Genomic DNA, 26,313 nt, shown 5'->3' on the forward strand with positions numbered 1-26,313 from the left:
CCGCCCTGTGTATGTGTAACGAGAGGGGTCCCCCCTGTGTGTGTAACGAGAGGGGTCTCGCCCTGTGTATGTGTAACGAGAGGGGTCCCGCCCTGTGTATGTGTAACGAGAGGGGTCCCGCCCTGTGTATGTGTAACGAGAGGGGTCCCGCCCTGTGTATGCGTAACGAGAGGGGTCCCGCCCTGTGTATGTGTAATGAGAGGGGTCCCCCCTGTGTATGTGTAACGAGAGGGGTCCCGCCCTGTGTATGTGTAACGAGAGGGGTCCCGCCCTGTGTATGTGTAACGAGAGGGGTCCCCCCTGTGTGTGTAACGAGAGGGGTCTCGCCCTGTGTATGTGTAACGAGAGGGGTCCCGCCCTGTGTATGTGTAACGAGAGGGGTCCCGCCCTGTGTATGTGTAACGAGAGGGGTCCTGCCCTGTGTATGTGTAACGAGAGGGGTCCCGCCCTGTGTATGTGTAACGAGAGGGGTCCCGCCCTGTGTATGTGTAACGAGACAGGTCCCGCCCTGTGTATGTGTAACGAGAGGGGTCCCGCCCTGTGTATGTGTAACGAGAGGGGTCCTGCCCTGTGTATGTGTAACGAGAGGGGTCCCCCCCGGTGTATGTGTAACGAGAGGGGTCCCGCCCTGTGTATGTGTAACGAGAGGGGTCCAGCCCTGTGTATGTGTAACGAGAGGGGTCCCCCCTGTGTGTGTAACGAGAGGGGTCTCGCCCTGTGTATGTGTAACGAGAGGGGTCCCGCCCTGTGTATGTGTAACGAGAGGGGTCCCGCCCTGTGTATGTGTAACGAGAGGGGTCCCGCCCTGTGTATGTGTAACGAGAGGGGTCCCGCCCTGTGTATGTGTATCTAGAGGGGTCCCGCCCTGTGTATGTGTAACGAGAGGGGTCCCGCCCTGTGTATGTGTAACGAGAGGGGTCCCGCCCTGTGTATGTGTAACGTGAGGGGTCCCGCCCTGTGTATGTGTAACGTGAGGGGTCCCGCCCTGTGTATGTGTAACGAGAGGGGTCCCGCCCTGTGTATGTGTAACGAGAGGGGTCCTGCCCTGTGTATGTGTAACGAGAGGGGTCCCGCCCTGTGTATGTGTAACGAGAGGGGTCCCGCCCTGTGTATGTGTAACGAGAGGGGTCCCGCCCTGTGTATGTGTAACGAGAGGGGTCCCCCCCTGTGTATGTGTAACGAGAGGGGTCCCCCCCTGTGTATGTGTATCTAGAGGGGTCCCGCCCTGTGTATGTGTAACGAGAGGGGTCCCGCCCTGTGTATGTGTAACGTGAGGGGTCCCGCCCTGTGTATGTGTAACGTGAGGGGTCCCGCCCTGTGTATGTGTATCTAGAGGGGTCCCGCCCTGTGTATGTGTAACGAGAGGGGTCCCGCCCTGTGTATGTGTAACGAGAGGGGTCCCGCCCTGTGTATGTGTAACGAGAGGGGTCCCCCCCTGTGTATGTGTAAAGAGAGGGGTCCCGCCCTGTGTATGTTTAACCAGAGGGGTCCCGCCCTGTGCATGTGTAACGAGAGGGGTCCCGCCCTGTGTATGTTTAACCAGAGGGGTCCCGCCCTGTGTATGTGTAACGAGAGGGGTCCCCCCTGTGTATGTGTAACGAGAGGGGTCCCGCCCTGTGTATGTGTAACGAGAGGGGTCCCGCCCTGTGTATGTGTAACGAGAGGGGTCCCCCCTGTGTATGTGTAACGAGAGGGGTCCCGCCCTGTGTATGTGTAACGAGAGGGGTCCCGCCCTGTGTGTGTAACGAGAGGGGTCCCGCCCTGTGTATGTGTAACGAGAGGGGTCCCGCCCTGTGTATGTGTAACGAGAGGGGTCCCCCCTGTGTGTGTAACGAGAGGGGTCTCGCCCTGTGTATGTGTAACGAGAGGGGTCCCGCCCTGTGTATGCGTAACGAGAGGGGTCCCCCCTGTGTATGTGTAACGAGAGGGGTCCCCCCTGTGTATGTGTAACGAGAGGGGTCCCGCCCTGTGTATGTGTAACGAGAGGGGTCCCGCCCTGTGTATGTGTAACGAGAGGGGTCCCGCCCTGTGTATGTGTAACGAGAGGGGTCCCGCCCTGTGTATGTGTAACGAGAGGGGTCCCGCCCTGTGTATGTGTAACGAGAGGGGTCCCGCCCTGTGTATGTGTAACGAGAGGGGTCCCGCCCTGTGTATGTGTAACGAGAGGGGTCCCGCCCTGTGTATGTGTAACGAGAGGGTTCCCGCCCTGTGTATGTGTAACGAGAGGGGTCCCGCCCTGTGTATGTGTAACGAGAGGGGTCCCGCCCTGTGTATGTGTAACGAGACAGGTCCCGCCCTGTGTATGTGTAACGAGAGGGGTCCCGCCCTGTGTATGTGTAACGAGAGGGGTCCTGCCCTGTGTATGTGTAACGAGAGGGGTCCCCCCCGGTGTATGTGTAACGAGAGGGGTCCCGCCCTGTGTATGTGTAACGAGAGGGGTCCAGCCCTGTGTATGTGTAACGAGAGGGGTCCCCCCTGTGTGTGTAACGAGAGGGGTCTCGCCCTGTGTATGTGTAACGAGAGGGGTCCCGCCCTGTGTATGTGTAACGAGAGGGGTCCCGCCCTGTGTATGTGTAACGAGAGGGGTCCCCCCTGTGTATGTGTAACGAGAGGGGTCCCGCCCTGTGTATGTGTAACGAGAGGGGTCCCGCCCTGTGTGTGTAACGAGAGGGGTCCCGCCCTGTGTATGTGTAACGAGAGGGGTCCCGCCCTGTGTATGTGTAACGAGAGGGGTCCCCCCTGTGTGTGTAACGAGAGGGGTCTCGCCCTGTGTATGTGTAACGAGAGGGGTCCCGCCCTGTGTATGCGTAACGAGAGGGGTCCCCCCTGTGTATGTGTAACGAGAGGGGTCCCCCCTGTGTATGTGTAACGAGAGGGGTCCCGCCCTGTGTATGTGTAACGAGAGGGGTCCCGCCCTGTGTATGTGTAACGAGAGGGGTCCCGCCCTGTGTATGTGTAACGAGAGGGGTCCCGCCCTGTGTATGTGTAACGAGAGGGGTCCCGCCCTGTGTATGTGTAACGAGAGGGGTCCCGCCCTGTGTATGTGTATCTAGAGGGGTCCCGCCCTGTGTATGTGTAACGAGAGGGGTCCCGCCCTGTGTATGTGTAACGAGAGGGGTCCCGCCCTGTGTATGTGTAACGTGAGGGGTCCCGCCCTGTGTATGTGTAACGTGAGGGGTCCCGCCCTGTGTATGTGTAACGAGAGGGGTCCCGCCCTGTGTATGTGTAACGAGAGGGGTCCCCCCCTGTGTATGTGTAAAGAGAGGGGTCCCGCCCTGTGTATGTTTAACCAGAGGGGTCCCGCCCTGTGTATGTGTATCTAGAGGGGTCCCGCCCTGTGTATGTGTAACGAGAGGGGTCCCGCCCTGTGTATGTGTAACGAGAGGGGTCCCGCCCTGTGTATGTGTAACGAGAGGGGTCCCGCCCTGTGTATGTGTAACGAGAGGGGTCCCCCCCTGTGTATGTGTAAAGAGAGGGGTCCCGCCCTGTGTATGTTTAACCAGAGGGGTCCCGCCCTGTGTATGTGTAACGAGAGGGGTCCCGCCCTGTGTATGTTTAACCAGAGGGGTCCCGCCCTGTGTATGTGTAACGAGAGGGGTCCCCCCTGTGTATGTGTAACGAGAGGGGTCCCGCCCTGTGTATGTGTAACGAGAGGGGTCCCGCCCTGTGTATGTGTAACGAGAGGGGTCCCCCCTGTGTATGTGTAACGAGAGGGGTCCCGCCCTGTGTATGTGTAACGAGAGGGGTCCCGCCCTGTGTGTGTAACGAGAGGGGTCCCGCCCTGTGTATGTGTAACGAGAGGGGTCCCGCCCTGTGTATGTGTAACGAGAGGGGTCCCGCCCTGTGTATGTGTAACGAGAGGGGTCCCGCCCTGGGTATGTGTAACGAGAGGGGTCCCGCCCTGTGTATGTGTAACGAGAGGGGTCCCGCCCTGTGTATGTGTAACGAGAGGGGTCCTGCCCTGTATATGTGTAACGAGAGGGGTCCCGCCCTGTGTATGTGTAACGAGAGGGGTCCCGCCCTGTGTATGCGTAATGAGAGGGGTCCCGCCCTGTGTATGTGTAACGAGACAGGTCCCGCCCTGTGTATGTGTAACGAGAGGGGTCCCGCCCTGTGTATGTGTAACGAGAGGGGTCCTGCCCTGTATATGTGTAACGAGAGGGGTCCCGCCCTGTGTATGTGTAACGAGACAGGTCCCGCCCTGTGTATGTGTAACGAGAGGGGTCCTGCCCTGTGTATGTGTAACGAGAGGGGTCCCGCCCTGTGTATGCGTAACGAGAGGGGTCCTGCCCTGTGTATGTGTAACGAGAGGGGTCCTGCCCTGTATATGTGTAACGAGAGGGGTCCCGCCCTGTGTATGTGTAACGAGACAGGTCCCGCCCTGTGTATGTGTAACGAGAGGGGTCCTGCCCTGTGTATGTGTAACGAGAGGGGTCCCGCCCTGTGTATGCGTAACGAGAGGGGTCCTGCCCTGTGTATGTGTAACGAGAGGGGTCCCCCCTGTGTATGTGTAACGAGAGGGGTCCCGCCCTGTGTATGTGTAACGAGACAGGTCCCGCCCTGTGTATGTGTAACGAGAGGGGTCCCGCCCTGTGTATGTGTAACGAGAGGGGTCCCGCCCTGTGTATGTGTAACGAGAGGGGTCCCGCCCTGTGTATGTGTAACGAGAGGGGTCCTGCCCTGTATATGTGTAACGAGAGGGGTCCCGCCCTGTGTATGTGTAACGAGAGGGGTCCCCCCCTGTGTATGTGTAACGAGAGGGGTCCCCCCCTGTGTATGTGTAACGAGAGGGGTCCCGCCCTGTGTATGTGTAACGAGAGGGGTCCCGCCCTGTGTATGTGTAACGAGAGGGGTCCCGCCCTGTGTATGTGTAACGAGAGGGGTCCCGCCCTGTGTATGTGTAACGAGAGGGGTCCCGCCCTGTGTATGTGTAACGAGAGGGGTCCCGCCCTGTGTATGCGTAACGAGAGGGGTCCCGCCCTGTGTATGCGTAACGAGAGGGGTCCTGCCCTGTGTATGTGTAACGAGAGGGGTCCCGCCCGGTGTATGCGTAACGAGAGGGGTCCCGCCCTGTGTATGTGTAACGAGAGGGGTCCCGCCCTGTGTATGTGTAACGAGAGGGGTCCCGCCCTGGGTATGTGTAACGAGAGGGGTCCCGCCCTGTGTATGTGTAACGAGAGGGGTCCCGCCCTGTGTATGTGTAACGAGAGGGGTCCCGCCCTGTGTATGTGTAACGAGAGGGGTCCCGCCCTGGGTATGTGTAACGAGAGGGGTCCCGCCCTGTGTATGTGTAACGAGACGGGTCCCGCCCTGTGTATGTGTAACGAGAGGGGTCCTGCCCTGTGTATGTGTAACGAGAGGGGTCCCGCCCTGTGTATGTGTAACGAGAGGGGTCCCGCCCTGTGTATGTGTAACGAGAGGGGTCCCGCCCTGTGTATGTGTAACGAGAGGGGTCCCGCCCTGTGTATGTGTAACCAGAGGGGTCCTTTGATATGCACCTGCAGACCCTCTCGCTCTGCCTGCGTCTCACCTGTTTGAGCTGCGTCTCCGAGTTCACGTGGATCTCGCACACGTGGCACTGGAAGGCTTTCGTCTGGACGCCCGCGCTGGCCTTGTTGCCGATCCTTTTGGGTTTGTGGGCTGCCCGGTTTAGCATCCTCCCTCTGCCCCTTCGGAGGTGGGTGCTCTGCCCGTTTAGGATGGACCTGTGCTTTGCGCCTGGCGGTCGGAGAAAACACCTTACATACAAACCCCCTCCAGGTAAAGCCCAAATAGCCCAGGCTCATTTTCCTCTCTCGCTATAAAAATCCTACACCCTTTATTTGTTTCACGTAACGTGACACGGCACAGGAGCCCACGCTGCAGAGGGATTTGAAACCACCTTGCGGACAGAAGAACGCGTAAGGAAGATTGGTTTATACAAAACCCCCCGGAAGGATTTCAAAGGCCATAGGAGAAACCCCCCCAAACTGTGAAACCCCCGCATACCAACCATCTTGAAAATGTAATACAATAATAAAATATATATTGATTATTTTTTCGGCACGCAGACAAGCATCTGTTTTATGGCGGTGTCGTTTGCTAGCAATCACCAATTGATTGCCAATCTGGATGCCGATACACATCCCTGCAGTCCGCTAAGGGTCTGTATAAGGAGTGCGAAGCCAGTTCAATGTCCTGTTTCTAAAGGAATGACAACAAATAACCAAAGTATATATATATATATATATATATATATATATATATAATGCTAAGGATGTCTGCAACAACTGGAATGCTTCCTCAAGGGGAAGAGCAAGGAGGGGAAGAGTCAGAGAGAGGGACAGGAAGGCATTACAGGGAGGTTGCGAGCATTCCCCAGGGGGGTAATGTAGCAGTGGCGGGGAAAAGGGGACGCCTTTTTACCTGCGTTATGAGCTTCCAGCTGCGACGCGGAGTTCACCGTGACTTTGCAGGTAGCGCAGTGTAGGTGCTCTCTGCTCTTCCTCTCCTTGTCGCTGTCCGGCGTGGAGACGCAGCTGCCCTCCGACCCCTTCTCGGGACTGCCGGCTGCTGTCACGGGCACCGGGGCTCCGGCGTCCAAGGGCCCGGCGGAGCCGTCCGAAGCCTCGGGAGAAGGGCAGCCGTCCTCGTGGTCAGCCGTGGCAGGCACGCCGTTTGGGGTCGGGGTCGGGGTCAGGGGGCGGCGGTCTGCGTCCGCTTCGCAGAGTCTTGAGATTCCATTCCGGGTGGCTGTATAGGGACAATAGAGAGAGTACGGTGTTACCGCCGTGCCTGTTCTCTCCCTCCCGCCCTCTCCCTTCTTGTAAGCAGTGCAGTGTACACTGTAGGAGATCTGAATTATAGGTGCAATCCTTGTTAGTCTGTAACAACAAAAAAAACATAACAATTCAACCCCTTCAATGCCAGAAAAACAGGGGCGGTCCTAGGTAAAACCCAAAAATATTGGTGATTGTTACACCTTTTTGCTGGACGACTCGCGGCTTACTCTCATAATATCGGCAAGATGTATATCTTTATTTATAAATATTTATGAAGCGCCCAGTGTATTCAGCGCCTTACAAAAGAGACAATACAGGGAATTATAATAACAATAAGTGCAACACACAAAATCAGACAACAGGATAGGAAATCCCTGCCCCGGAGAGCTTACACTCTAAGTGAGATGTTGGGAGAGTTGCAGAGACAGCAGGTGAGGGAATAAGTGCAGTAGATGGCAGGGCTTGGACACCATGGTTGGTAGGAGAAACTGTGGGTGTGGGACAGTAGATGGCGGGGCTTGGTCACCATGGTTGGTAGGAGAGACTGTGGGTGTGGGAGAGTAGATGGCAGTGCTTGGACACCATGGTTGGTAAGAGAGACTGAGGGTGTGGGAGAGTAGATGGCAGTGCTTGGACACCATGGTTGGTAGGAGTGACTGTGGTTGTGGGACAGTAGATGGCAGTGCTTGGACACCTTGGTTTGTAGGAGTGACTGTGGGTGTGGGACAGTAGATGGCAGTGCTTGGACACCATGGTTGGTAGGAGAGACTGTGGGTGTGGGACAGTAGATGGCAGGGCTTGGTCACCATGGTTGGTAGGAGAGACTGTGGGTGTGGGACAGTGGCCAGGAGACCAGGCTGTTGGGAGGCTTCATGTAAGAGGTGAGGTTTCAGGTGGGACTTGAAGGTGGGGAGAGAAGGCGCTTGGGGCATAATGAGTGTGAGAGAGTCCCACAGGTAAGGGGCAGTGAGGGGAAAAGGTTTAAGGTGAGAGAGAGAGAGAGCAGTAGTGGTGAACGGGGCGGAGAGGAGACAGTTATGGGCAGAGTGCAGGAGACGAGCAGGGGGCATAGCGAGAGATCAAAGCGGGTATGTCGGCAAGAGCAGATGAGTGGAGAACCTTGAAGGTAAAGGTGATCCACAATAAGTGCTACACACGAAATTTCACAATACGAAAGGAAATCCCTGCCCCGGAGAGCTTACAATCTAAGCGGTATGTCGGGAGAGTTGCAGAGACAGCAGGTGAGGGAATAAGTGCAGTAGATGTCAGGGCTTGGGCACCATGGTTGGTAGGAGTGACTGTGGGTGTGGGACAGTAGATGGCAGGGCTTGGACACCGTGGTTGGTAGGAGAGACTGTGGGTGTGGGACAGTAGATGGCAGTGCTTGGATACCATGGTTGGTAGGAGTGACTGTGGGTGTGGGACAGTAGATGGCAGGGCTTGGACACCATGGTTAGTAGGAATGACTGTGGGTGTGGGACAGCAGATGGCAGGGCTTGGACACCATGGTTGGTAGGAGTGACTGTGGGTGTGGGACAGTAGATGGCAGTGCTTGGACACCATGGTTGGTAGCAGTGACTGTGGGTGTGGGACAGTAGATAGCAGTGCTTGGATACCATGGTTGGTAGGAGTGACTGTTGGTGTGGGACAGTAGATGGCAGGGCTTGGACACCATGGTTGGTAGGAGTGACTGTGGGTGTGGGACAGTAGATGGCAGTGCTTGGATACCATGGTTGGTAGGAGTGACTGTGGGTGTGGGACAGTAGATGGCAGTGCTTGGACACCATGGCTGGTAGGAGTGACTGTGGATGTGGGACAGTAGATGGCAGGGCTTGGACACCACGGTTCGTAGGAGTGACTTTGGGTGTGGGACAGTAGATGGCAGGGCTTGGGCACCATGATTGGTAGGAGTGACTGCGGGTGTGGGACAGTAGCCAGGAGACCAGGCTGTTGGGAGGCTTCATGTAAGAGATGGGTTTTAAGGTTTGACTCAAAGGTGGGGAGAGAAGGCGCTTGGCGCATACGGAGTGTGAGGGAGTCCCACAGGTGAGTGAAAAATGTTTAAGGCGAGAGAGAGGGAGCAGTAGAGGTGAAAGGGTTGGAGAGGAGTCAGTTATGGGCAGAGCGCAGGAGACGAGCAGGGGGCATAACGAGAGATCACAGCTGATATGTCGGGAGGAGCAGACGAATGGGGAGCCTGGAAGGTAAGAAGGAGCAGACGAGTGGGGGCCTGGAAGGTAAGGAGGAGCAGACGAGTGGGGAGCCCGGTAGGTAAGGAGGAGCAGACGAGTGGGGGGCCTGGAAGGTAAGGAGGAGCAGACGAGTGGGGAGCCTGGAAGGTGAGGAGGAGCAGACGAGTGGGGGGCCTGGAAGGTAAGGAGGAGCAGACGTGTGGGGGGCCTGGAAGGTAAGGAGGAGCAGACGAGTGGGGGGCCTGGAAGGTAAGGAGGAGCAGACGAGTGGGGGGCCTGGAAGGTAAGGAGGAGCAGACGAGTGGGGAGCCTGGAAGGTAAGGAGGAGCAGACGTGTGAGGGGCCTGGAAGGTAATGAGGAGCAGACGAGTGGGGGGCCTGGAAGGTGAGGAGGAGCAGACGAGTGGGGGGCCTGGAAGGTGAGGAGGAGCAGGCGAGTGGGGGGCCTGGAAGGTGAGGAGGAGCAGACAAGTGGGGGGCCTGGAAGGTAAGGAGGAGCAGACGAGTGGGGAGCCTGGAAGGTGAGGAGGAGCAGACGAGTGGGGGGCCTGGAAGGTAAGGAGGAGCAGACGTGTGGGGGGCCTGGAAGGTAAGGAGGAGCAGACGAGTGGGGGGCCTGGAAGGTAAGGAGGAGCAGACGAGTGGGGAGCCTGGAAGGTAAGGAGGAGCAGACGAGTGGGGAGCCTGGAAGGTAAGGAGGAGCAGACGAGTGGGGGCCTGGAAGGTAAGGAGGAGCAGACGAGTGGGGGCCTGGAAGGTAAGGAGGAGCAGACGAGTGGGGAGCCTGGAAGGTAAGGAGGAGCAGACGAGTGGGGAGCCTGGAAGGTAAGGAGGAGCAGACGAGTGGGGGCCTGGAAGGTAAGGAGGAGCAGACGAGTGGGGAGCCTGGAAGGTGAGGAGGAGCAGACAAGTGGGGGGCCTGGAAGGTAATGAGGAGCAGACGAGTGGGGGGCCTGGAAGGTAAGGAGGAGCAGACGAGTGGGGAGCCTGGAAGGTAAGGAGGAGCAGACGAGTGGGGAGCCTGGAAGGTGAGGAGGAGCAGACGTGTGGGGGGCCTGGAAGGTAAGGAGGAGCAGAAAAGTGGGGGGCCTGGAAGGTGAGGAAGAGCAGACGAGTGGGGGGCCTGGAAGGTAAGGAGGAGCAGACGAGTGGGGGGCCTGGAAGGTAAGGAGGAGCAGACGTGTGGGGGGCCTGGAAGGTGAGGAGGAGCAGACGTGTGAGGGGCCTGGAAGGTGAGGAGGACCAGACGTGTGAGGGGCCTGGAAGATAAGGAGGAGCAGACGAGTGGGGGGCCTGGAAGGTGAGGAGCAGCAGACAAGTGGGGGGCCTGGAAGGTAAGGAGGAGCAGACGAGTGGGGAGCCTGGAAGGTAAGGAGGAGCAGACGAGTGGGGAGCCTGGAAGGTAAGGGGGAGCAGACGAGTGGGGGGCCTGGAAGGTAAGGAGGAGCAGACGAGTGGGGAGCCTGGAAGGTGAGGAGCAGCAGACAAGTGGGGGGCCTGGAAGGTAAGGAGGAGCAGACGAGTGGGGAGCCTGGAAGGTAAGGGGGAGCAGACGAGTGGGGGGCCTGGAAGGTAAGGAGGAGCAGACGTGTGGGGGGCCTGGAAGGTGAGGAGGAGCAGACGAGTGGGGGGCCTGGAAGGTGAGGAGCAGACGAGTGGGGAGCCCGGAAGGTGAGGAGTAGCAGACGAGTGGGGGGCCTGGAAGGTAAGGAGGAGCAGACGAGTGGGGGGCCTGGAAGGTAAGGAGGAGCAGACGAGTGGGGGCCTGGAAGGTGAGGAGGAGCAGACGAGTGGGGAGCCTGGAAGGTGAGGAGGAGCAGACGAGTGGGGGCCTGGAAGGTGAGGAGGAGCAGACGAGTGGGGAGCCTGGAAGGTGAGGAGGAGCAGACGAGTGGGGGGCCTGGAAGGTGAGGAGAAGCAGACGAGTGGGGAGCCTGGAAAGTGAGGAGGAGCAGACGAGTGGGGGCCTGGAAGGTGAGGAGGAGCAGACGAGTGGGGAGCCTGGAAGGTGAGGAGGAGCAGACGAGTGGGGAGCCTGGAAGGTGAGGAGGAGCAGACGAGTGGGGGCCTGGAAGGTAAGGAGGAGCAGACGAGTGGGGGGCCTGGAAGTTGAGGAGAAGCAGATGAGTGGGGGGCCTGGAAGGTGAGGAGAAGTAGACGAGTGGGGAGCCTGGAAGGTGAGGAGGAGCAGACGAGTGGGGGGCCTGGAAGGTGAGGAGGAGCAGACGAGTGGGGAGCCTGGAAGGTGAGGAGGAGTAGACGAATGGGGAGCCTGGAAGGTGAGGAGGAGCAGATGAGTGGGGGGCCTGGAAGGTGAGGAGGAGCAGATGAGTGGGGGGCCTGGAAGGTGAGGAGGAGCAGACGAGTGGGGAGCCTGGAAGGTAAGGAGGAGCAGACGAGTGGGGAGCCTGGAAGGTGAGGAGGAGCAGATGAGTGGGGGGCCTGGAAGGTGAGGAGGAGCAGACGAGTGGGGGGCCTGGAAGGTAAGGAGGAGCAGACGAGTGGGGGGCCTGGAAGGTAAGGGGGAGCAGACGAGTGGGGGGCCTGGAAGGTGAGGAGGAGCAGACGAGTAGGGGGCCTGGAAGGTAAGGAGGAGCAGACGAGTGGGGAGCCTGGAAGGTGAGGAGCAGACGAGTGGGGAGCCTGGAAGGTAAGGAGAAGCAGACGAGTGGGGAGCCTGGAAGGTGAGGAGGAGCAGACGAGTGGGGGGCCTGGAAGGTAAGGAGGAGCAGACGAGTGGGGAGCCTGGAAGGTGAGGAGGAGCAGACGAGTGGGGAGCCTGGAAGGTAAGGAGGAGCAGACGTGTGGGGAGCCTGGAAGGTGAGGAGGAGCAGACGAGTGGGGAGCCTGGAAGGTAAGGAGGAGCAGACGTGTGGGGAGCCTGGAAGGTAAGGAGGAGCAGACGAGTGGGGAGCCTGGAAGGTGAGGAGGAGCAGACGAGTGGGGAGCCTGGAAGGTGAGGAGGAGCAGACGAGTGGGGAGCCTGGAAGGTGAGGAGGAGCAGACGAGTGGGGAGCCTGGAAGGTGAGGAGGAGCAGACGAGTGGGGAGCCTGGAAGGTAAGGAGGAGCAGACGAGTGGGGAGCCTGGAAGGTGAGGAGGAGCAGACGAGTGGGGAGCAGACGAGTGGGGGGCCTGGAAGGTGAGGAGGAGCAGACAAGTGGGGAGCCCGGAAGGTGAGGAGGAGCAGACGAGTGGGGAGCCTGGAAGGTAAGGAGGAGCAGACGTGTGGGGGGCCTGGAAGGTAAGGAGGAGCAGACGAGTGGGGAGCCTGGAAGTTGAGGAGAAGCAGATGAGTGGGGGGCCTGGAAGGTGAGGAGAAGCAGACGAGTGGGGGGCCTGGAAGGTAAGGAGGAGCAGACGAGTGGGGAGCCTGGAAGGTGAGGAGAAGCAGATGAGTGGGGGGCCTGGAAGTTGAGGAGAAGCAGACGAGTGGGGGGCCTGGAAGGTGAGGAGAAGCAGACGAGTGGGGGGCCTGGAAGGTGAGGAGGAGCAGACAAGTGGGGAGCCCGGAAGGTGAGGAGGAGCAGACGAGTGGGGAGCCTGGAAGGTAAGGAGGAGCAGACGTGTGGGGGGCCTGGAAGGTAAGGAGGAGCAGACGAGTGGGGAGCCTGGAAGTTGAGGAGAAGCAGATGAGTGGGGGGCCTGGAAGGTGAGGAGAAGCAGACGAGTGGGGAGCCTGGAAGGTAAGGAGGAGCAGACGTGTGGGGAGCCTGGAAGGTAAGGAGGAGCAGACGAGTGGGGAGCCTGGAAGGTGAGGAGAAGCAGACGAGTGGGGGGCCTGGAAGGTGAGGAGGAGCAGACGAGTGGGGAGCCTGGAAGGTAAGGAGGAGCAGACGTGTGGGGAGCCTGGAAGGTGAGGAGGAGCAGACGAGTGGGGAGCCTGGAAGGTAAGGAGGAGCAGACGTGTGGGGAGCCTGGAAGGTAAGGAGGAGCAGACGAGTGGGGAGCCTGGAAGGTGAGGAGGAGCAGACGAGTGGGGAGCCTGGAAGGTGAGGAGGAGCAGACGAGTGGGGAGCCTGGAAGGTGAGGAGGAGCAGACGAGTGGGGAGCCTGGAAGGTGAGGAGGAGCAGACGAGTGGGGAGCCTGGAAGGTAAGGAGGAGCAGACGAGTGGGGAGCCTGGAAGGTGAGGAGGAGCAGACGAGTGGGGAGCAGACGAGTGGGGGGCCTGGAAGGTGAGGAGGAGCAGACAAGTGGGGAGCCCGGAAGGTGAGGAGGAGCAGACGAGTGGGGAGCCTGGAAGGTAAGGAGGAGCAGACGTGTGGGGGGCCTGGAAGGTAAGGAGGAGCAGACGAGTGGGGAGCCTGGAAGTTGAGGAGAAGCAGATGAGTGGGGGGCCTGGAAGGTGAGGAGAAGCAGACGAGTGGGGGGCCTGGAAGGTAAGGAGGAGCAGACGAGTGGGGAGCCTGGAAGGTGAGGAGAAGCAGATGAGTGGGGGGCCTGGAAGTTGAGGAGAAGCAGACGAGTGGGGGGCCTGGAAGGTGAGGAGAAGCAGACGAGTGGGGGGCCCGGAAGGTGAGGAGGAGCAGACAAGTGGGGAGCCCGGAAGGTGAGGAGGAGCAGACGAGTGGGGAGCCTGGAAGGTAAGGAGGAGCAGACGTGTGGGGGGCCTGGAAGGTAAGGAGGAGCAGACGAGTGGGGAGCCTGGAAGTTGAGGAGAAGCAGATGAGTGGGGGGCCTGGAAGGTGAGGAGAAGCAGACGAGTGGGGAGCCTGGAAGGTAAGGAGGAGCAGACGTGTGGGGAGCCTGGAAGGTAAGGAGGAGCAGACGAGTGGGGAGCCTGGAAGGTGAGGAGAAGCAGACGAGTGGGGGGCCTGGAAGTTGAGGAGAAGCAGATGAGTGGGGAGCCTGGAAGGTGAGGAGAAGCAGACGAGTTGGGAGCCTGGAAGGTGAGGAGAAGCAGACGAGTGGGGGGCCTGGAAGGTAAGGAGGAGCAGACGAGTGGGGAGCCTGGAAGGTGAGGAGAAGCAGACGAGTGGGGAGCCTGGAAGGTAAGGAGGAGCAGACGTGTGGGGGGCTTGGAAGGTAAGGAGGAGCAGACGAGTGGGGAGCCTGGAAGTTGAGGAGAAGCAGATGAGTGGGGGGCCTGGAAGGTAAGGAGGAGCAGACGAGTGGGGAGCCTGGAAGTTGAGGAGAAGCAGACGAGTGGGGGGCCTGGAAGGTAAGGAGAAGCAGACGAGTGGGGGGCCTGGAAGTTGAGGAGAAGCAGACGAGTGGGGAGCCTGGAAGGTAAGGAGGAGCAGACGTGTGGGGAGCCTGGAAGGTGAGGAGGAGCAGACGAGTGGGGGGCCTGGAAGGTAAGGAGGAGCAGACGAGTGGGGGCCTGGAAGGTAAGGAGGAGCAGACGAGTGGGGAGCCTGGAAGGTAAGGAGGAGCAGACGAGTGGGGAGCCTGGAAGGTGAGGAGGAGCAGACGAGTGGGGGGCCTGAAAGGTGAGGAGAAGCAGACGAGTGGGGAGCCTGGAAGGTGAGGAGGAGCAGACGAGTGGGGGCCTGGAAGGTAAGGAGGAGCAGACGAGTGGGGAGCCTGGAAGGTGAGGAGGAGCAGACGTGTGGGGGGCCTGGAAGGTGAGGAGGAGCAGACGTGTGAGGGGCCTGGAAGGTGAGGAGGACCAGACGAGTGGGGAGCCTGGAAGGTAAGGGGGAGCAGACGAGTGGGGGGCCTGGAAGGTAAGGAGGAGCAGACGAGTGGGGAGCCTGGAAGGTGAGGAGCAGCAGACAAGTGGGGGGCCTGGAAGGTAAGGAGGAGCAGACGAGTGGGGAGCCTGGAAGGTAAGGGGGAGCAGACGAGTGGGGGGCCTGGAACGTAAGGAGGAGCAGACGTGTGGGGGGCCTGGAAGGTGAGGAGGAGCAGACGAGTGGGGGGCCTGGAAGGTGAGGAGCAGACGAGTGGGGAGCCCGGAAGGTGAGGAGTAGCAGACGAGTGGGGGGCCTGGAAGGTAAGGAGGAGCAGACGAGTGGGGGGCCTGGAAGGGAAGGAGGAGCAGACGAGTGGGGGCGTGGAAGGTGAGGAGGAGCAGACGAGTGGGGAGCCTGGAAGGTGAGGAGGAGCAGACGAGTGGGGGCCTGGAAGGTGAGGAGGAGCAAACGAGTGGGGAGCCTGGAAGGTGAGGAGGAGCAGACGAGTGGGGGGCCTGGAAGGTGAGGAGAAGCAGACGAGTGGGGAGCCTGGAAAGTGAGGAGGAGCAGACGAGTGGGGGCCTGGAAGGTGAGGAGGAGCAGACGAGTGGGGAGCCTGGAAGGTGAGGAGGAGCAGACGAGTGGGGAGCCTGGAAGGTGAGGAGGAGCAGACGAGTGGGGGCCTGGAAGGTAAGGAGGAGCAGACGACTGGGGGGCCTGGAAGTTGAGGAGAAGCAGATGAGTGGGGGGCCTGGAAGGTGAGGAGAAGTAGATGAGTGGGGAGCCTGGAAGGTAAGGAGGAGCAGACGAGTGGGGGGCCTGGAAGGTGAGGAGGAGCAGACGAGTGGGGAGCCTGGAAGGTGAGGAGGAGCAGACGAGTGGGGGGCCTGGAAGGTAAGGAGGAGCAGACGAGTGGGGAGCCTGGAAGGTGAGGAGAAGTAGACGAGTGGGGAGCCTGGAAGGTGAGGAGGAGCAGATGAGTGGGGGGCCTGGAAGGTGAGGAGGAGCAGACGAGTGGGGGGCCTGGAAGGTGAGGAGGAGCAGACGAGTGGGGAGCCTGGAAGGTAAGGAGGAGCAGACGAGTGGGGAGCCTGGAAGGTAAGGAGGAGCAGATGAGTGGGGGGCCTGGAAGGTGAGGAGGAGCAGACGAGTGAGGGGCCTGGAAGGTAAGGAGGAGCAGACGAGTGGGGAGCCTGGAAGGTAAGGAGGAGCAGACGAGTGGGGAGCCTGGAAGGTGAGGAGCAGACGAGTGGGGAGCCTGGAAGGTAAGGAGAAGCAGACGAGTGGGGAGCCTGGAAGGTGAGGAGGAGCAGACGAGTGGGGGGCCTGGAAGGTAAGGAGGAGCAGACGAGTGGGGAGCCTGGAAGGTGAGGAGGAGCAGACGAGTGGGGAGCCTGGAAGGTAAGGAGGAGCAGACGTGTGGGGAGCCTGGAAGGTGAGGAGGAGCAGACGAGTGGGGAGCCTGGAAGGTAAGGAGGAGCAGACGTGTGGGGAGCCTGGAAGGTAAGGAGGAGCAGACGAGTGGGGAGCCTGGAAGGTGAGGAGGAGCAGACGAGTGGGGAGCCTGGAAGGTGAGGAGGAGCAGACGAGTGGGGAGCCTGGAAGGTGAGGAGGAGCAGACGAGTGGGGAGCCTGGAAGGTGAGGAGGAGCAGACGAGTGGGGAGCCTGGAAGGTAAGGAGGAGCAGACGAGTGGGGAGCCTGGAAGGTGAGGAGGAGCAGACGAGTGGGGAGCCTGGAAGGTAAGGAGGAGCAGACGAGTGGGGAGCCTGGAAGGTGAGGAGGAGCAGACGAGTGGGGAGCCTGGAAGGTAAGGAGGAGCAGACGAGTGGGGAGCCTGGAAGGTGAGGAGGAGCAGACGAGTGGGGAGCCTGGAAGGTAAGGAGGAGCAGACGAGTGGGGAGCCTGGAAGGTGAGGAGGAGCAGACGAGTGGGGAGCCTGGAAGGTAAGGAGGAGCAGACGAGTGGGGAGCCTGGAAGGTGAGGAGGAGCAGACGAGTGGGGGGCCTGGAAGGTAAGGAGGAGCAGACAAGTGGGGAGCCTGGAAGGTAAGGAGGAGCAGACGAGTGGGGGGCCTGGAAGGTAAGGAGGAGCAGACGAGTGGGGAGCCTGGAAGGTAAGGAGGAGCAGACGAGTGGGGGGCCTGGAAGGTGAGGAGGAGCAGACGAGTGGGGGGCCTGGAAGGTAACGAGGAGCAGACAAGTGGGGGGCCTGGAAGGTAAGGAGGAGCAGACGAGTGGGGGGCCTGGAAGGTAAGGAGGAGCAGACGAATGGGGAGCCTGGAAGGTAAGGAGGAGCAGACGAGTGGGGAGCCTGGAAGGTGAGGAGGAGCAGACGAGTGGGGAGCCTGGAAGGTGAGGAGGAGCAGACGAGTGGGGAGCCTGGAAGGTGAGGAGGAGCAGACGAGTGGGGAGCCCGGAAGGTGAGGAGGAGCAGACGTGTGGGGAGCCTGGAAGGTAAGGAGGAGCAGACGAGTGGGGGGCCTGGAAGGTGAGGAGGAGCAGACGAGTGGGGAGCCTGGAAGGTGAGGAGGAGCAGACGAGTGGGGGGCCTGGAAGGTGAGGAGGAGCAGACGAGTGGGGGGCCTGGAAGGTAAGGAGGAGCAGACGAGTGGGGAGCCTGGAAGGTAAGGAGGAGCAGACGAGTGGCGAGCCTGGAAGGTGAGGAGGAGCAGACGAGTGGGGGGCCTGGAAGGTAAGGAGGAGCAGACGAGTGGGGGCCTGGAAGGTGAAGAGGAGCAGACGAGTGGGGGGCCTGGAAGGTGAGGAGGAGCAGACGTGTGGGGAGCCTGGATGGTAAGGAGGAGCAGACGAGTGGGGAGCCTGGAAGGTAAGGAGGAGCAGACGTGTGGGGAGCCTGGAAGGTAAGGAGGAGCAGACGTGTGGGGGGCCTGGAAGGTAAGGAGAAGCAGACGAGTGGGGGGCCTGGAAGGTGAGGAGAAGCAGACGAGTGGGGGCCTGGAAGGTAAGGAGGAGCAGACGAGTGGGGAGCCTGGAAGGTAAGGAGGAGCAGACGAGGGGGGGGCCTGGAAGGTAAGGAGGAGCAGACGTGTGGGGGGCCTGGAAGGTGAGGAGGAGCAGACTGTGGGGGGCCTGGAAGGTAAGGAGGAGCAGACGAGTGGGGAGCCTGGAAGGTAAGGAGGAGCAGACGAGTGGGGGGCCGGGAAGGTAAGGAGAAGCAGACGAGTGGGGGGCCTGGAAGGTGAGGAGAAGCAGACGAGTAGGGGACCTGGAAGGTGAGGAGGAGCAGACGAGTGGGGGGCCTGGAAGGTGAGGAGGAGCAGACGAGTGGGGGGCCTGGAAGGTGAGGAGGAGCAGACGAGTGGGGAGCCTGGAAGGTGAGGAGGAGCAGACGAGTGGGGAGCCTGGAAGGTGAGGAGGAGCAGACGAGTGGGGAGCCTGGAAGGTGAGGAGGAGCAGACGAGTGGGGAGCCTGGAAGGTGAGGAGGAGCAGACGAGTGGGGGGCCTGGAAGGTGAGGAGGAGCAGACGAGTGGGGAGCCTGGAAGGTGAGGAGGAGCAGACGAGTGGGGAGCCTGGAAGGTAAGGAGGAGCAGACGAGTGGGGAGCCTGGAAGGTGAGGAGGAGCAGACGAGTGGGGGGCCTGGAAGGTGAGGAGGAGCAGACGAGTGGGGAGCCTGGAAGGTGAGGAGGAGCAGACGAGTGGGGGGCCTGGAAGGTAAGGAGGAGCAGACGAGTGGGGAGCCTGGAAGGTGAGGAGAAGCAGACGAGTGGGGGGCCTGGAAGGTGAGGAGAAGCAGACGAGTGGGGGCCTGGAAGGTGAGGGGCAGACGAGTTGGGAGCCTGGAAGGTGAGGAGAAGCAGACGAGTGGGGAGCCTGGAAGGTAAGGAGGAGCAGACGTGTGGGGAGCCTGGAAGGTGAGGAGGAGCAGACGAGTGGGGGGCCTGGAAGGTGAGGAGGAGCAGACGAGTGGGGAGCCTGGAAGGTGAGGAGAAGCAGACGAGTGGGGGGCCTGGAAGGTGAGGAGAAGCAGACGAGTGGGGGGCCTGGAAGGTGAGGGGCAGACGAGTTGGGAGCCTGGAAGGTGAGGAGAAGCAGACGAGTGGGGAGCCTGGAAGGTAAGGAGGAGCAGACGTGTGGGGAGCCTGGAAGGTGAGGAGGAGCAGACGAGTGGGGGGCCTGGAAGGTAAGGGGGAGCAGACGACTGGGGAGCCTGGAAGGTGAGGAGAAGCAGGCGAGTGGGGGGCCTGGAAGGTGAGGAGGAGCAGACGAGTGGGGGGCCTGGAAGGTGAGGAGGAGCAGACGAGTGGGGAGCCTGGAAGGTGAGGAGAAGCAGACGAGTGGGGGGCCTGGAAGGTGAGGAGGAGCAGACGTGTGGGGAGCCTGGAAGGTGAGGAGAAGCAGACGAGTGGGGGGCCTGGAAGGTGAGGAGAAGCAGACGAGTGGGGGGCCTGGAAGTTGAGGAGAAGCAGATGAGTGGGGAGCCTGGAAGGTGAGGAGAAGCAGACGAGTTGGGAGCCTGGAAGGTGAGGAGAAGCAGACGAGTGGGGAGCCTGGAAGGTAAGGAGGAGCAGACGTGTGAGGGGCCTGGAAGGTAAGGAGGAGCAGACGAGTGGGGAGCCTGGAAGTTGAGGAGAAGCAGATGAGTGGGGGACTGGAAGGTGAGGAGAAGCAGACGAGTGGGGAGCCTGGAAGGTAAGGAGGAGCAGACGAGTGGGGAGCCTGGAAGGTGAGGAGAAGCAGATGAGTGGGGGGCCTGGAAGGTGAGGAGGAGCAGACAAGTGGGGGGCCTGGAAGGTAAGGAGGAGCAGACGTGTGGGGGGCCTGGAAGTTGAGGAGAAGCAGACGAGTGGGGGGCCTGGAAGGTGAGGAGAAGCAGACGAGTGGGGAGCCTGGAAGGTAAGGAGGAGCAGACGAGTGGGGGGCCTGGAAGGTAAGGAGGAGCAGACGAGTGGGGAGCCTGGAAGGTGAGGAGCAAATGAGTGGGGGGCCTGGAAGGTGAGGAGCAGATGAGTGGGGGGCCTGGAAGGTGAGGAGGAGCAGACGAGTGGGAAGCCTGGAAGGTGAGGAGGAGCAGACGAGTGGGGAGCCTGGAAGGTGAGGAGGAGCAGACAAGTGGGGAGCCCGGAAGGTGAGGAGGAGCAGACGAGTGGGGAGCCTGGAAGGTAAGGAGGAGCAGACGTGTGGGGGGCCTGGAAGGTAAGGAGGAGCAGACGAGTGGGGAGCCTGGAAGTTGAGGAGAAGCAGACGAGTGGGGAGCCTGGAAGGTGAGGAGAAGCAGACGAGTGGGGAGCCTGGAAGGTGAGGAGAAGCAGACGAGTGGGGGGCCTGGAAGGTGAGGAGAAGCAGACGAGTGGGGGGCCTGGAAGGTGAGGAGGAGCAGACAAGTGGGGAGCCTGGAAGTTGAGGAGAAGCAGATGAGTGGGGAGCCTGGAAGGTGAGGAGGAGCAGACGAGTGAGGGGCCTGGAAGTTGAGGAGAAGCAGATGAGTGGGGAGCCTGGAAGGTGAGGAGAAGCAGACGAGTTGGGAGCCTGGAAGGTGAGGAGAAGCAGACGAGTTGGGAGCCTGGAAGGTGAGGAGAAGCAGACGAGTGGGGGGCCTGGAAGGTGAGGAGAAGCAGACGAGTGGGGGGCCTGGAAGGTGAGGAGGAGCAGACAAGTGGGGAGCCCGGAAGGTGAGGAGGAGCAGACGAGTGGGGAGCCTGGAAGGTAAGGAGGAGCAGACGTGTGGGGGGCCTGGAAGGTAAGGAGGAGCAGACGAGTGGGGAGCCTGGAAGTTGAGGAGAAGCAGATGAGTGGGGGGCCTGGAAGGTGAGGAGAAGCAGACGAGTGGGGGGCCTGGAAGGTAAGGAGGAGCAGACGAGTGGGGAGCCTGGAAGGTGAGGAGAAGCAGATGAGTGGGGGGCCTGGAAGTTGAGGAGAAGCAGACGAGTGGGGGGCCTGGAAGGTGAGGAGAAGCAGACGAGTGGGGGGCCTGGAAGGTGAGGAGGAGCAGACAAGTGGGGAGCCCGGAAGGTGAGGAGGAGCAGACGAGTGGGGAGCCTGGAAGGTAAGGAGGAGCAGACGTGTGGGGGGCCTGGAAGGTAAGGAGGAGCAGACGAGTGGGGAGCCTGGAAGTTGAGGAGAAGCAGATGAGTGGGGGGCCTGGAAGGTGAGGAGAAGCAGACGAGTGGGGAGCCTGGAAGGTAAGGAGGAGCAGACGTGTGGGGAGCCTGGAAGGTAAGGAGGAGCAGACGAGTGGGGAGCCTGGAAGGTGAGGAGAAGCAGACGAGTGGGGGGCCTGGAAGTTGAGGAGAAGCAGATGAGTGGGGAGCCTGGAAGGTGAGGAGAAGCAGACGAGTTGGGAGCCTGGAAGGTGAGGAGAAGCAGACGAGTGGGGGGCCTGGAAGGTAAGGAGGAGCAGACGAGTGGGGAGCCTGGAAGGTGAGGAGAAGCAGACGAGTGGGGGGCCTGGAAGGTGAGGAGGAGCAGACAAGTGGGGAGCCCGGAAGGTGAGGAGGAGCAGACGAGTGGGGAGCCTGGAAGGTAAGGAGGAGCAGACGTGTGGGGGGCCTGGAAGGTAAGGAGGAGCAGACGAGTGGGGAGCCTGGAAGTTGAGGAGAAGCAGATGAGTGGGGGGCCTGGAAGGTAAGGAGGAGCAGACGAGTGGGGAGCCTGGAAGTTGAGGAGAAGCAGACGAGTGGGGGGCCTGGAAGGTAAGGAGAAGCAGACGAGTGGGGGGCCTGGAAGTTGAGGAGAAGCAGACGAGTGGGGAGCCTGGAAGGTAAGGAGGAGCAGACGTGTGGGGAGCCTGGAAGGTGAGGAGGAGCAGACGAGTGGGGGGCCTGGAAGGTAAGGAGGAGCAGACGAGTGGGGGCCTGGAAGGTAAGGAGGAGCAGACGAGTGGGGAGCCTGGAAGGTAAGGAGGAGCAGACGAGTGGGGAGCCTGGAAGGTGAGGAGGAGCAGACGAGTGGGGGGCCTGAAAGGTGAGGAGAAGCAGACGAGTGGGGAGCCTGGAAGGTGAGGAGGAGCAGACGAGTGGGGGCCTGGAAGGTAAGGAGGAGCAGACGAGTGGGGAGCCTGGAAGGTAAGGAGTAGAACTTTGTGGTTGAGAAGGTGACACACTAAGATGTTACACAACCCCCCGGCTGAAACTCGCCGCTCTACACAAGCCAACAAGGACTCCTCTGGGTTCCTTTGTGCGACAGAAGGTGGGCAACGTTGGCTTCGCGTTGGGACGCGATGGCTTTTCGGAGTGCGGCGACGGATTGGTCTCGCTCTGATCCTAACTACCTTCCCTATGTGAGCGGCGTGCGTGCGCGCGTGTGTGTACAAGACGTAGCTCCGGGGAGAATATTTTATCAGTACCTTGCAGCCCGGTTATTTTGCAGCCCGGTTAATTTGCAGCGGCGAACAATAGGGGGCAGCGGCTCCACTGGGACAATCGAACAATTATCTCCACGCACGGGTTCAAACGCAATTAACAAAATGCTTCTCCGGGGAGGGGGTGGGCGGCTTATCTCGCGCTCTCTCGCAGGGAAATGTTAACATCCAGAACGGACATCAAAGGGCTATCTCCCCCCCTGCCCTGGTTTGCCAGCTTGCCGAGCCGGCGGAGGGGCGGCAGTGAGCACAGGCTTAAAGGTTCACACAGCCGTCTCTGCACTGGGGTCGTTTAGGCTTTGGGTGGAGAGGGGGGGCGGAGGGTAGGGGTGGGGGGGGGGCAGCAGAGGAGGGTTGGGGGCGTAATGTAGGAGTAGGGGCGGAGGGTAGGTGTGTGGAGGGGACGGAGAGTAGGTGTGGGGGAGGCGGCAGGGGAGGGTAGGGAGGGGGGTGGCAGGGGGCAGCAGAGGAGGGTTCGGGGCAGCAGGCTTGGGGTGGGGGGCAGGGGAGGGGGAGAGTAGGGACAGCAGGGGACCGCAGGGAAGGGTTGGTGATGGCAGTGGAGGGGGAGGCAGAGTAGTGGGAGGGGTGGAGAATGGGAGAGAGAATTGGGGGTTGGAAGAGGATTGAGTGTGAGAGAAAGGGGTGCGAGGTGAGAGTCAGAGGGGGGGAGGGGAGAGGGAGGGGTGTGTGTGAGAGAGAAAGGGGGAGAGAGAGAGGGGGGGTGGATAGAGAAAGGGGGGCGGAGAAAGAGAACGGGGGGGGAGTGTGTGACAGAGAAAAGGGGGGAGAGAGAGAGAAAGAAAGGGGGGTGAGAGAGAAAAGATGGGGGGAGTGTGAGAGAGAAAGGGAAGGGAGGGAGGGGAGCGTCTGCAAGAGAGGGTGCGAGGTGAGAGGTGGAGGGGGGGGGGGGGGAGAGGTGTGTGTGTGACAGAGAAAGGGGGAGAGAATGGGGCCAGAGAGGGGGAGTGTGTGAGAGAGAAAGAGGTGGAGAGAGAGAGCGAGAGAAAGGGGGGGTCGGAGAGAGAGAGAAAGGGGGGGAGTGTGTGAGAGAGAAACAGGGGAAAGAGAGAGTGCGAGAGAAAGTGGGGGAGAGAGAAAGAAAGGGGCAGAGAGAGAAAAGGGGGGGGGAATGTGTGAGAGAGAAAGGGGGGGTGGAGAGAGAAAAAGGGGTGGAGTGTGTGAGAAAGGGGGGGAGAGAGAGAGAGAGAGAAAGAAAGGGGGGGAGAGAGAGAAGGGGGAGGAGAGAGAGAGAAAGAAAGGGGGGAGGGGGAGAGAGAGAAAGAAAGGGGGGAGAGAGAGAAGGGGGGGGTGTGTGAGAGAGAAAGGGGGGGCGGAGAGAGAGAAAGGGGGGGAGTGTGTGAGAAAGGGGGGGGAGAGAGAGAGAGAAAGAAAGGGGGGGGGAGAGAGAGAGAGAGAGAAAGAAAGGGGGGGAGAGAGAGAAGGGGGGGAGTGTGTGTGAGAGAGAAGGGGGGGGAGAGCTGTGAAATAAATCAGTAATACAGCATAAATGGGGACCAACACCATTATAACATTTACTTCTCATTGATGTAATTTGTTTTATAAACCATTTTTTCCCCATGTGCCCGCGTCTCTTTTCCCCATGTGCCCCCCGTCTCTTTTCCCCATGTGCCCCCGTCTCTTTTCCCCATGTGCCCCCCGTCTCTTTTCCCATGTACCCCCCATCTCTTTCCCCATGTGCCCCCCGTCTCTTTTCCCCATGTGCCCCCCGTCTCTTTTCCCATGTGCCCCCCGTCTTTTTTCCCCATGTGCCCCCCGTCTCTTTTCCCATATACCCTCCGTCTCTTTTCCCCATGTTCCCCCGTCTCTTTTCCCATGTGCCCCCCGTCTCTTTTCCCATATACCCTCCGTCTCTTTTCCCCATGTGCCCCCCGTCTCTTTCCCCATGTACCCCCCGTCTCTTTTCCCATGTGCCCCCCGTCTCTTTTCCCATATACCCCCCGTCTCTTTCCCCATGTGCCCCCCGTCTCTTTCCCCATGTACCCCCCGTCTCTTTTCCCATGTGCCCCCCGTCTCTTTTCCCATATACCCCCCGTCTCTTTCCCCATGTACCCCCCGTCTCTTTTCCCATGTGCCCCCCGTCTCTTTTCCCATATACCCCCCGTCTCTTTCCCCATGTGCCCCCCGTCTCTTTCCCCATGTGCCCCCCGTCTCTTTTCCCATATACCCCCCGTCTCTTTTCCCCATGTGCCCCCCGTCTCTTTTCCCATGTACCCCCCATCTCTTTCCCCATGTGCCCCCCGTCTCTTTTCCCCATGTGCCCCCCGTCTCTTTTCCCATGTGCCCCCCGTCTCTTTCCCCATGTACCCCCCGTGTCTTTTCCCATGTGCCCCCCGTCTCTTTTCCCATATACCCTCCGTCTCTTTTCCCCATGTGCCCCCGTCTCTTTTCCCATGTGCCCCCCGTCTCTTTTCCCATATACCCTCCGTCTCTTTTCCCCATGTGCCCCCCGTCTCTTTCCCCATGTACCCCCCGTCTCTTTTCCCATGTGCCCCCCGTCTCTTTTCCCATATACCCCCCGTCACTTTCCCCATGTGCCCCCCGTCTCTTTCCCCATGTGCCCCCCGTCTCTTTTCCCATATACCCCCCGTCTCTTTCCCCATGTGCCCCCCGTCTCTTTCCCCATGTGCCCCCGTCTCTTTTCCCATATACCCCCCGTCTCTTTCCCCATGTGCCCCCCGTTTCTTTCCCCATGTGCCCCCCGTCTCTTTTCCCCATGTGCCCCCCGTCTCTTTTCCCATATACCCTCCGTCTCTTTTCCCCAAGTGCCCCCCGTCTCTTTTCCCATGTGCCCCCCGTCTCTTTTCCCCATGTGCCCCCCGTCTCTTTTCCCCATGTACCCCCCGTCTCTTTTCCCCATGTACCCCCCGTCTCGTTTCCCCATGTGCCCCCCGACTCTTTTCCCCATGTGCCCCCGTCTCTTTTCCCCATGTGCCCCCTGTCTCTTTTCCCCATGTACCCCCCGTCTCTTTTCCCATGTGCCCCCGTCTCTTTTCCCCATGTACCCCCCGTCTCTTTTCCCATGTGCCCCCCGTCTCTTTCCCCATGTGCCCCCGTCTCTTTTCCCCATGTGCCCCCCATCTCTTTTCCCATGTGCCCCCGTCTCTTTTCCCATGTGCCCCCTGTCTCTTTTCCCCATGTGCCCCCCGTCTCTTTTCCCATATACCCCCCGTCTCTTTTCCCATGTGCCCCCGTCTCTTTTCCCCATGTGCCCCCCGTCTCTTTTCCCCATGTACCCCCCGTCTCTTTTCCCATGTGCCCCCATCTCTTTTCCCATGTACCCCCCGTCTCTTTTCCCATGTACCCTCCGTCTCTTTTCCCCATGTGCCCCCCGTCTCTTTTCCCCATGTGCCCCCCGTCTCTTTTCCCATATACCCTCCGTCTCTTTTCCCCATGTGCCCCCCGTCTCTTTTCCCATATACCCTCCGTCTCTTTTCCCCATGTACCCCCCGTCTCTTTTCCCATGTGCCCCCGTCTCTTTTCCCATGTACCCCCCGTCTCTTTTCCCATATACCCTCCGTCTCTTTTCCCCATGTGCCCTCTACGTCTCTTTTCCCCATGTACCCCCCGTCTCTTTTCCCCATGTGCCCCCCAACTAGTCACGGGGCCTAGATTCGCTGTGCTTACCGGAGCTGTGCAGGTCGGCTGCCCTTCTCCTGGCCTCCAGCGGGGGCAGCGCTGCTCTCTCCCGGCTCCCGGCGCGCTGCCTCTGCTTGTGCCGGGAGTTCTCCAGGGCTCTCACCTTTCGGGCGTGCTTGTGACCCTTGTAATGGGCTTCCGCTTGGTTCTGTTGGACGGGAGAGATGAGGGGTCAGGCACAGGTTTGGGGTAAAGCTGGGGGTTTGCTCCTAAACGGCCTGATGATGTCCAACCACTCCGGGTTTTTGAACAGAGAACTCTGCAGGCTTTTTCCACGGGTCCCCCCCCCAAAAACCTGTTTCATTCACCCACTGCCCCCCGTGGTTAAGCTGCAGACAAGGATTCTGGGTAGTTGACATGCAGATGAAGCCATGGGGTGTGGCACTTTGAGCTTCCATTGCCAACATGACCAACTTCGGTCCTCGAGTGGCCACCAACAGGTAAGGGGGTCCAGTCAACTGATTGAGCCGCCTGTGCTGAAGCAGGGGTAGCCTTAAAACCTGGCCTGGTAGTGGCCCTTGAGGACCGGAGTTGGCCACCCCTGCCTGGGACAAACCCAGTACAATGGTTCAAGCTTCCATCTTCATACTTAGGCGGTTCTACCGGCATCTACAAATCGACTGCAGACAAACGGCCAGTTATCCCCCGTCACCCTTTGGGGGGCCCCCCATAATGTAGTTACCATGCCTTGAGGCCTGGCCGGCCAGGAGACCTGTCACACAGTAGCTACGTCCCATTGGCTTCTTGGGCCGCACCCTC

General features: G+C 60.4%; 1 protein-coding gene across 1 annotated transcript in view; it reads right to left on the reverse strand.

The window, feature by feature from the left end:
- ZNF385C (zinc finger protein 385C) overlaps positions 1 to 26,313 on the reverse strand; it is an 86,231-nt gene that overhangs the window by 41,827 nt on the left and 18,091 nt on the right. Inside the window, exons 3-5 of the mRNA XM_075580414.1 lie at positions 25,543 to 25,702; positions 6,406 to 6,732; positions 5,531 to 5,718 (exon numbers count right to left, since the gene is read on the reverse strand). Coding sequence (XP_075436529.1) covers positions 5,531 to 5,718; positions 6,406 to 6,732; positions 25,543 to 25,702 — 675 coding nt within the window. The remainder of the gene's footprint in view (positions 1 to 5,530; positions 5,719 to 6,405; positions 6,733 to 25,542; positions 25,703 to 26,313) is intronic.

This window comes from Ascaphus truei, chromosome 23, assembly GCF_040206685.1.
Source record: "Ascaphus truei isolate aAscTru1 chromosome 23, aAscTru1.hap1, whole genome shotgun sequence".
NCBI lineage: Eukaryota > Metazoa > Chordata > Amphibia > Anura > Ascaphidae > Ascaphus > Ascaphus truei.